The 10,242-nt window shown below is 56.2% G+C and overlaps 1 protein-coding gene across 1 annotated transcript in view; it reads right to left on the bottom strand.

Annotated features, from left to right (window-relative positions):
• SEZ6L (seizure related 6 homolog (mouse)-like) overlaps positions 1 to 10,034 on the bottom strand; it is a gene marked incomplete at its 5' end in the record, with an annotated part of 14,212 nt that extends 4,178 nt beyond the window's left edge. Inside the window, 8 exons of the mRNA XM_009071652.1 lie at positions 1,250 to 1,388; positions 1,477 to 1,671; positions 2,654 to 2,820; positions 3,034 to 3,199; positions 3,625 to 3,810; positions 4,345 to 4,537; positions 8,501 to 8,634; positions 9,270 to 10,034. Coding sequence (XP_009069900.1) covers positions 1,250 to 1,388; positions 1,477 to 1,671; positions 2,654 to 2,820; positions 3,034 to 3,199; positions 3,625 to 3,810; positions 4,345 to 4,537; positions 8,501 to 8,634; positions 9,270 to 10,034 — 1,945 coding nt within the window. The remainder of the gene's footprint in view (positions 1 to 1,249; positions 1,389 to 1,476; positions 1,672 to 2,653; positions 2,821 to 3,033; positions 3,200 to 3,624; positions 3,811 to 4,344; positions 4,538 to 8,500; positions 8,635 to 9,269) is intronic.
• Between the last annotated feature and the right edge of the window lie 208 nt (positions 10,035 to 10,242).

The following is a 10,242-nucleotide window of genomic DNA, read 5'->3' as shown; positions in this document are numbered from 1 at the left end:
TGGCAGAGTGGGTGAATAGATCCCATCAGCCCCGAGGGTGGGCACTGGCATCCCCTTCCCTGCTCGCTGTCCTGCCGTGTCCACATCCCAGCAATTCTCCGCGGCACTGGGAGCACAGCCAGCACCACTGCTCTGCTGCAGGGTGGCACAGGAGGGGCTGGGGCAGGGATACCCTCTCCTTCCCCAGGGGGACAGGGCTGGGGAGAGCATCAGGATGCTCTCAGCCCCACGGGAGATGCCTGAGCTGATCCCCCAACGTTTTATTAGGAATGTTCTTGGAAGGAGCCCAGCTAATCCCCATGGCAAGCTGACATTTGTAGTAAATCTCTGCTTTCTGTCAAACACAATTTCCTCAGTGACATTTATGTCTGATGACTTCAAACCGCTTGGCCTCCAGTTCTGCTCAGCCCAAGCACCCACAGAGCTGGGAGAGGTGTGCTGGGAGCTCCAGCTTGGGATTTATGGGAAGCTTTAAAATCTTTATGACTCTAAGCCTCTACTTGAAACACGTCCTCCTCTTGAAAACCCAAAATAGCATCAAAGGAGGCTCCCTCTGCAGTGACAGCATTACTGTGCCAAGGGCTCCCAGCCTGGCACTGGATCCCATTCCCCTCTAACCCCAGCACGTACAGCCTGTGCCTGGGCTCGCTGGGCAGCTCTGCTCTGCTCCCTTGGTGACTGCATTTCACATTCAGCCCAAAGATTGAGCTGTTTCCAGCTCGTGGATGCCCCCAGGCTCTCCTAACCCCGAATGACCCAGCTGCGATGTTCTGTGTGCCACCCCGAGCAGCACGTGGCCTCGTGCTGCTGTGGCACCATTCCCTGCGGCGAATTCCAAAGCCATCGGAGGAGCAATTAGCTGCTGCAATGGGTGGTGTAACGGCGCTTTGAACTCAGGGAGCAGCACTCAGTCCTGCCGGGGATGCCAAGCGCATCACAGGGGATTAGGGAAGCTCCAGGGGAAAACAGGGTCATGGTGTGACTCTTTACTATGGGGGGGGTGAGGCACTGGCAGAAGTTGCATGTGGCTGCTCCCTCCCTGGAAGTGTTCCAGGCCAGATTGGATGGGGCTTGGAGCAACCTGGGCTAGTGAAAGATATCCCTGGGCAGGGCAGGGGTGGAATGAGATGAGCTCTAAAGTCTCTTCCAGCCCAAACCATTCCATGATTCCATGATGGGAGCAGAGATACTGCAGTGAAGGGGGCTGAACACTATTGGGGCAGAGGCACCCAAGCCCTGGTCTACTCACAGCTGGATGTCCAGGAATAGCCTCTTCTCCTCTCCCACGTGGATCCTCCAGATGCAATCCTCTCCCTCCGCATAGGGCTCTGGCCAGTTGGGGGACAGGATCACCCCAGCCATGGCAGTCAGCTCACCCCCACATGTGGCTGTGGGAGCAAGAGGTGGTCAGGGCTCAGTGGGGCCCCAGAGACATTCAGCCCCAGCTCCCAGCATCGTCCACAGCACAGGACTGACCTCGGCACAGCGGCTCTGTGTCATTCCAGTACGGATCCCGCATGTTGACGCACTCGATGACAGCAGGGCCCTGCTCCAGGGAGTGCCCTGGGTCACAGGTGAACTCCACGGTGGTGCCCAGGTTGTAGGTGGGGTCAGAGGTGGTGAAGTTCCCGTTCTGGATGTAGGGCTCATAGCAGTGGCCCCGCTCAAAGGCTGCAAGAGAAGCCTCATGTTAGCCATAAAGGCACAGAGCTTCTCCCTGCTTTGGGGGTTCACTGGGTGAGCCCTGGGCTCTGCCACTGTCCCCAGCCAGAAAGGATCTCTGCATCCCTGCCATGTGCCTTCTTCCACAGTGTATCTTACAGGCAATTAGGATTAACAACAAAATCTGTCCTGAGCCATGCAGGCTTAACCAAACTCCATTCCCATGGTGTATCAGGATCAGGGATGTGCTGGCAGCTCTGCTGTTTGCTGAGCCATTCACCCTGGGATTACTGTGCCTAACTGAGCCTGCCCCGGGGCACAGGGCTCCCATGGGAATGATCCTACAGTGGGATCCTCTGAAATGACAACTGGAACAAAGCTGTGTGAGCTGCAGGGCTGCTCCTGTGCCCTGTCCCCAAAGGAGCTGGATCCAGAGGGCAGCAGCCTGGTGAGCAGGAGCCAGGACAGTCCTGTCCCTACCACTGGCATGTGCTCAGTGCCCAGTGGTGCCACACTATGGTGACTGAGAAAAGGGGACACACTGGGCCATTGGTGGTGAGAATCACCACAGGCTGTGTGACTCCCATGACACCAAAGGCCTTTCCAGCCTGGATTTGGAGGGAACTCATCCTGAACACAGCACCTACTGCATAGGAGATGTGTCCCATGGACACTTAGCTCACCAACAAACCTTCCTGCTGGAAGAAATGCCATTTTAATATTTCTTCCCCTATTTCTTCCTAGACAAATGTCTTCCCTAAAGCTTCTCCAGCTCCTGTGAGGTTCAGGTCACAACTGTGTGCCCACAATGCCATGGGGACAGTGGCACAGCAGTGTCTGCTGGACACAGATGGGTCTGTCAGTGAGACCCTTCGTACAGCCACGTGTCTCTAACTGCCCAAACTCCCTGGGGCTGGATGTGCTGACCGGGGCCAGGTGTGCTGGCTGGGGCAGGGCACTGCCCTCGGGGTACCACGATGAGGACAGTCACCTTCGAAGCGTATGTTGAAAGCTGTGGCAGCTGCAGGCTCCTCGGCGAGGAACTCGATGCGGATGGAGGAGCCGTCGCTGATCACCCCCTCGAAGGGCACACTGTCTGCTCGCAGCGAGTCGTAGAGGACAGCAGACTGGTTGGTGTCCCCACTGTACACCACCATCCTGCATGGGAGGACACAGCATGTTACATGGGGCAGGAGTTCCTGTGTCCCACCCAGACCCAGGAGGTGTGAGCTGGCAGAGGTGGGACCTGCTGGGAGCTCCCAAGTTTTGGCATATGTTGGGCCCCTCACTCCAAGAAAGCCACTGAGGTGCTGGAGCTCACTGCAGACCTTAGCACTGCCAGCAGCCTGTGGGTGGCTCCCAGAGCCCTACCTGTCCTTCTCAGTCAGCAGGAGCTTCTCGAAGTGCAGGTGCAGCTTCTGTCCCAGGGGTGCTCCGATGGCCCACACGCAGTACATGCTGCTGGACTGGTTCCCAGTGTAGCTGGGTGACAGCACACGGCCAATGGTGGCATTGTGGACTGTCCCACCACAGGGAGCTGCAACACAGAGCACAGACCCTCTGAAACAGGCAGGGGGAGAGGGCAAGGCAGAAAGGACAGGAAGGTTTGTATCCTCACAGCCCAGGGGTGAGCTGCTCTGCTGGCACCAGCAGTCCTTAATGCACAAACCTCTTGCCTGGCTCAGCTTTGCTCTATCTATACATATTTATACTCACAAATACACATATATTATACACATCTATGCTCATAAATACACATAAAATCTTATCTATAAATTCCTTTCCCTTTCCTGCTTAATGAGGAGATTCTGCTCCACCACCTAAACACTCGTGGTACCTCAGGCTGCAGAGCTGGGCATTGCTCTCACCCTCTCCCTCATTCAACTCAGGGCACAAAGGAAGGGACTAATACTTTCCTTTGGGGATCCCAGTTTTCCTCAGCACTGAGGACTAGGTGTGTACCTGAGCAGATGGGCTCGGGGCTGCTCCAGTGTGGTCGTGAGGCATTGATGCAGGTGAGCACCCGTGGACCCTGCAGCTCATAGCCCAGGTGACAGTGGAAGTGAGCGATGCCACCCGAGTGCAAATCCATCACAGTGACATCTCCAAAGTCAGGTCTCCGTGGGAAGTTGCAGCTCAGCATGAACACTGGAACAAGCACACACATTTGGAGCTCAGGGCTCGTCTGCTCCCAGCCACCCCCCAGGCAAGGGGAGCGTGGGGACGTGTTGGATGTGCCACGTGTCATGGACAGACCTGGCTGCCAGGTGCCAGAGGCACAGCCAACCCCCCCGTGCTGCTCTTCCCCACCTGTTACTGCTCCTGCCCAGACCCAGTTTCTATTTTAAAAATAATTTGCTTCAACTCATCTATTTTTTATAGCTCTTTGAGGTAAAAAATAGACTTGCAGTGAGTCTGTGCAGGAAGAGCTGCTGCACAGGGACAGAAACAGGGCAAGGTGGGTGTGAGAGGCACATCTAGTGCCAGGGCTGGGGACATCAGGACACATTGAACCTTCTGCTCTGGGAATAACACCCTGACCTGCCCCAGCTGATGCTCTGGGCATGTGGTGAAACAGGAGCTCATCTGGTCTGCGAGGGCAGAGCTCACCATCCTCCCACTCTACAGCCTGGTGGGACTCACCCCTCATCCCATTCCTACCCACATCAGGGAGGCACCTACCCTGGTAGTGCAGCTGGAAGGTGCCAACCACCTCGTCCTGGAAGGTGCGGAAGTAGACGGAGATGGTGTTGGTGGGACTGCGGATCACCTGCCCCTCCACCAGCAGGGTCTGGTTGGCCAAGACCACCAGGGCATCACCATCCACCCCACGGATGGAGAGCACCTCCCCATCTGACAGGTTCACACTCTTCACCTGGGGGAGCAGAGACCTGTGAGCTGTGGGGGTGAAGGAGGATCCTTGGGGGTTCCAAGGAAGCAGCCTTGGACACATAGTGCCCACAGAGCATCACACCAGCTCAGCCCTCCCTCTGCTCCACTCGGAGCATTGAGTCCTGCTGCAGTCAGGAGCTGCTTGTTCTGTGGTGATGGAGCAGCCTCTGCCCTGCTGGAGCCCAAGGGATCCCCATGACTGCTGATCCCTCCTCCCTCCCTGGGTCAGCAAGCACAGGCAGTGAGAGGTGCTCCCTTGGGTGCATTTCCAAGCTGGATGCTCCTGAGCAGCATGAGTTGACCAACACATTCTCCCTGCTGAAGCCAGAGATTTGGGGAGAAGCATGAGGGTTAGACAGGAGGAAATTGGAGTGGTACCATGGGCATGGCCCCAACTCCACCTGCATCAGCCCTGGGAGCAGATCTGGATCTCAAGGCTCTGGAACATGGCCATAGCTCACCAGACCCATCTGGGGCTGGGCTGCAACCAAACCAGGGTACTCTGTAGGGCTCAGAGCTCACCACCCACCCCATGCACCAGGAATCCTGCCCAGGATCCCTCACCTCACCGGGTGGGGTGATGCACAACAAGTGCATCTAATGAATAGTCCCAAAAGGCTTTAATTATTATTTGGAAATAGCTGAGCAGTAACCTCACATTTACATTTCACGTCCATTTAGCTTAATAAATGGGCTCATACTTCAGCAGAAAGATGCTCATCAGATCGTTTGTTTCCCTAAGTGTGCGAGGCCCAGGGCTCTATATTTAGCAGCAGCCTGTGATTGCGAGTGCTCCCGATGATGTTGTGACTGGAGGGATTTGTGGCTGCTCTCACTGCTGTGCCCACCTCCCCCTGGAACACAAGGCAGGGATGTGCCCAGCTCCACACACCCCTGGCACTGCATGGAGCCACCCACAACCCTCAGCATCCTCTGCCCTTCTGCTGGGAGAGGAGAGATTTCCTCAGGAGAATCCACCCCCAACCCTACTGAGTAACTCCCTGCCTGTCCCAGAGGTCCATAATCCCTGGAAAAGCTTGGTCCTTGCTGCAGGGCTGGGCTGAACATGCCCATGCTGGGTCAGAGCATGCCTGGGTTCACCCCAGCCCATAGTTTAACCCAGGAGGAGCAGATTTTGCCTTATTTTGCAGCAGGGTCCTGGGTCCTGGCAGGGAAGAACATCAAGAAACACAAGCCACGAGTGTGTCCTGGCCCCTGAGCTGCCCTGGGTCATTTCTCCAGGTTTTATCCCAAAAATGTGCCTCCCCAGCACACCTCATGGCTGGGGTAATGGCTCAGATCTAATCATTAATAAATGGAATGTTATTTGGGATGCATTCTTTTGAGCATGGGATCTAGGAATGCTAAGTGGGCTCTGTACAACACTAACAACTTCTCCCCAGGTCCCATCAGGATGGAGCTTTTCTTCCCCAGCTGGGTCTGAATCCCTGCAAAGATGTTTCCAGAGTGTTTCTAACACATTTTGTTCTGAAATCCCTCAAAGCCAGACCTGCTTCCCAGCTGGCTCCCTCCTGTGCTTGTGGCATCATGCATGCTATACAGAGCCAAATCATTCCAGAAAATTGGGAAGGGAAGTGTTCAGGAGCACCACTGGAGCAGCTCTGCCTTGGGAAGGGGATTCAGGGGAGCAGCTCGAGCAGGCAGAGCTCTGAGGGAGGGAGGGTGCTGAGGAGTGCTGCAGGGTGCCATGGTGGAGTGCACATCACTTGGCTCTGCCACCAGCCTCCCCTCCAGGAAACCAGGCTCAAAGGAGCCTGGAGCAGGGTGGCACTGTGAGGGACTCACATTCCCTGTACCAGCACCAGGATGACATCCCCAGAGGAGCCTGGAGTAACCAGTGAGTGCAGACCATGCAGTGGCCTTGCGCCAGGGACCGTCAGGCTCTGTGAGAGGGACCATATGTGTGAGCTCCTGTCAGGGGCTGGGAGGACACATTCTGACTCTAATCACAGCCTGCACCGATGTCAGCTCCTCCAGAGCCTGTTGGGAAGGCAGGAGGGATCCTCGAGTCAAGCTGCCAGCCTCGCTCACCCACTAGAAAACCTCTTTAGGGGAATTCTATTTCCTGCCAAGAAGATTCAAGAATTTTAAAAAGAAATATAATTTAAGGAAGCATTTGCAGAGCTGCCTTATCCCAGCTGCCAGGGCTGCTCCCAGCTGCCAGGGCTGCCATGGCACAGGCAGGGGCAGAGCTCTCTCCAGAATGTTGTGAGGAGTGTGGAGATGCTGCTGGCAGTGAGCTGAGCAGGGACCCCAAGCTCTCACAGAATCCTGGGGAAAACCTTCCTCACGCTCTCCAGGACATCCCTCCATGTCCAGCCTCCAAGCAGGACCTGCTGACACCCTGCACCACTCGTGACAGGAGGTGCACCAGCCTGGGCTCCACACAGAGCCTGTCCATCCCAGCTCCCCAGGACACCCCACCACAGAGCAACAGAGCACCTACTCTGCTCCCAGCCAGCCGGGCTTCTCCCAAACCAGCTTCCCTGGGCAGTTCTTGTCTCCAGAGCTCCCAGCTCAGCCTGGCTTCTCCCAAACCAGCATCCTCGAGCAGCTCTGGACTCCAGAGCTCCCAGCCCAGCCCACCCACATGAAGAAAGGAACTCCCCATGGGTCATTCCTGCATCACACCATTCTGACAGGAGAGCTCAGCCTCCCCCTCCTCACCCAGCAAGGACTCCATGCCCATCCCCACTACAGGAGCTGTGAATTAAACCCAAACCCTGCAATGGGACCGATTTACCCACACCACGGGAGGCAGCTGGGGAAGCTGCTCTGCTTTATCCAGCACCTGCCTGTTGGAATTCACCTCGGAGCCCCTGGAGCTCCCAGCACTGTGGCTCGGGGCACTGACCAGCTGCAGATGAGGCCACACTGCCAGCACAGACCTGCTGTTGTGATTTCATTTGTCTGAAATGCTCAGAAGCATCAGCAAAGTGAAATGCAAAGCTTGGGGGGGGTGGAGAGGCTAATTTTATGCTCCATTAAAATCTCAGCTCACAATGGAGCGAGGTCAGGAGTGGTGTCACCTGATGGATTATGAACAGAGGCGAATTTACAGCAGAGCAGCCTGTCTCCAGCACCCTGCAGATCTGGGGAGACAGTTACTGCCATGGAAAAGTGTCTGAGGTGCTCAGACACCCCAGTGCTCACCCTGCACTGCTTCTTCTCCCAGGGCAACCTCCCCACCAGGACTGGCAGCCACTGCAGCATCGTGCCCAGGGGTCACCCCAGTGTGTGCCCACAGAAGGGACAGCAGGGACAACCCCACTGGAACTCCTGCTTCTTTTAATGCACATTCTTAATTACACAGATTAAAAGTTAATGGAGTTTAATTGGATGCAAATGGCAACATTGGGGAAAAGGCAAGAAGAAGGATTGAACACCAGAGCATGGAGACTGTGGGCTGGTTTGACCTGGAGACCATGTGGAATGTGTGGAGACCCCTGTCCTCACCAGGCTGAGGACTGCAGGTTTTTGGGAGAGCCTGGGGAGACCTCCTGCTCTGATGGGTGGGCACAGGGATGAGCACCTGCACTGGCTGGAGAGAGGACCTGGGCTGCCCACCCTGATTCCTCAGGGTTTCCTGCACCCCCCAGACAAGTCAGGGGGTGCAGAGGGCAGGGAGCTGATGGTCCCTTTCCATCAAACCCAAGTGCCTTTTTAGCAAAGTGCTGCCAGTGCCTAGTTGTTAAATTAATTGCGTGACATTTAAAGGGTTTCTCATCGCTGACATTCAGGATGTACCAGCTCCCTCATACAGTTTATTAAAGGGACTAAGAAAAATCTATTTTTTGCCCCGGGAAGGGTTATTTTAGCAAGTGCAGGTGCCTGGGGCAGTGATGCCTAAGGCTGTGGGTGCTTTGCATCACTTGCTGCTGTGGAACAGGGAAGCTGAGGATAACCCCACTGATGAGCTTCTCACCTGGAGCTCGACGCCGTAGCCTGTGTAGACGGTGACGTTGTAGGTGCACTGCAGGTACCCGTGGAGGGGCAGAGGGGGATAGTCAGTGGAGTCGATGTAGCCCTCAGGGTCGTGGAAGCTCATGCTGCAGAGGACTGCAGGGAATACATGTCTTAGGGAATGGCTCACCCAGCAGCTCCCTCCTGCACCCAGGTCTCTGCTCCAGGGGCTGACCCCACTGAATCATAGAATCCCACACTGGTTTGGCTTGGAAGGACCTTAAAGATCATCTCATCCACTCCCTGCCATGGGCAGGGACAACTTCCACTAGCCCAGGTTGCTCCAAGCCTCATCCAACCTGACCTGGAACACTTCCAGGGATGGAGCAGCCACAGCTTCTCTGGACAACCTGTGCTGGTGTCTCAGCACCCTCAGAGGGAAGAATTTCTTCCCAATATCCCATCTAACCTGCTCTCTGTCATTGCCCCTTGTCCTGTCACTCCAGGCCCTTGTGCAAAGTCCCTCTCCAGCATTCTTGGAGCCTCTTTAGATATTGGAAGGGGCTCTAAGATCTCTCCAGAGTCTTCTCTTCTTCAGGCTGAACACCCCCAGCTCTCCCAGCCTTTCCCCATGATGATCCTTGCAGCATCAAGTGCATGAAGCACAGTAGATTTTAGGCATCCCCAAAACCCTAGGTGGGTGCCTGGTTTTGGGGGGTGCCTAAACACAGACCTGCTCCCCATCAGCAGCTGCTGTAGCTCTGTGCCTGTGCTCTGGCAGCTCAGCTTACCTGGGGTGGGCTCCGTGGTCGTGACAGTGGTGGTGATGATGGTGGACGTGGTGGTTTCTTGGCTCTCTTCCCAGGCAGAGCCATGCAGCTCTCTCTCCGCGCTGTTCGTTGGGATTACGGCAGCGCCGGCAGGAGCCGCGGTGGGAGCCTCACCAGCATCACCTGTGCTGTCAGGGAAGGGTTGATGGAGTGCTGGTGGCAGGGTGGAGGGGGAGATCTGCAGCGTGGGGCGGCTGGTGGTGGCCTGGTCCCCCCAGGGCAGCTCAGGGGGACTCTGCTCCGTGTCCTCTGCTGGCCCACGCGGCTCTTGGGCAGCAGTTGGGAGTCTGGAGCCCCTGGGGCTGGCTGGGGAGGCAGTCCCAGGGGGTCCTGCCAGGGTGGGCTTCAGCCTCGGGTGCTTCCTTCCTGTATTTCCTTGCTTTAGAGTCGGTGGCTTTTTCTTAACAGGGAAAGTTTGTTTTGCATCAGGTCTGGGGGCAGCAGGGGCTGTTGGTAGGACGTGGCTCTGCAGCAGCAGCGTTGTCTCCTCCGCTGCCGACTCTGTGCCATCCTCCGTGGCTGGCAGCAGGTTGAGGGCAGGGGCATGTCCCAGCTCTCCAGGGGCTTCACCATCTGAGCCTGTGGCAGGCCCAAAATCCTCAGCTCCACCGGCCAAACCCCTGCCATGCCCAAAATCCTCAGCTCTGCTGACCTTCTTGTCTGCCAGCTCATCTGCAGCGAGAGGGTCTGGGCTGGAAGGGACCAGTGCCACCCCTGATCCAGTGTCTGCAAAAAAACAGGGAAAAGTGGGACTTGGGAAAGCCTGGTGGCATGAAATCAGCTCCCTAGGAAGCTGTTGGGTAAACCCAACCCAAACTTTGTGTTTGGCAAACCCAACTCAACCTTTGTGTTGGGCAAAGGGATGCGCAGGACAAAGCTTCCTGGCACTGCTCCGGCTGGGATGGGTAAATGCATACATACAGATTTATCCACC

The sequence above is a fragment of the Acanthisitta chloris genome, unplaced genomic scaffold (assembly GCF_000695815.1).
Source record: "Acanthisitta chloris isolate BGI_N310 unplaced genomic scaffold, ASM69581v1 scaffold4563, whole genome shotgun sequence".
In the NCBI taxonomy this organism is placed as follows: domain Eukaryota; kingdom Metazoa; phylum Chordata; class Aves; order Passeriformes; family Acanthisittidae; genus Acanthisitta; species Acanthisitta chloris.
This window is presented reverse-complemented; position numbering and strand designations above follow the sequence as displayed.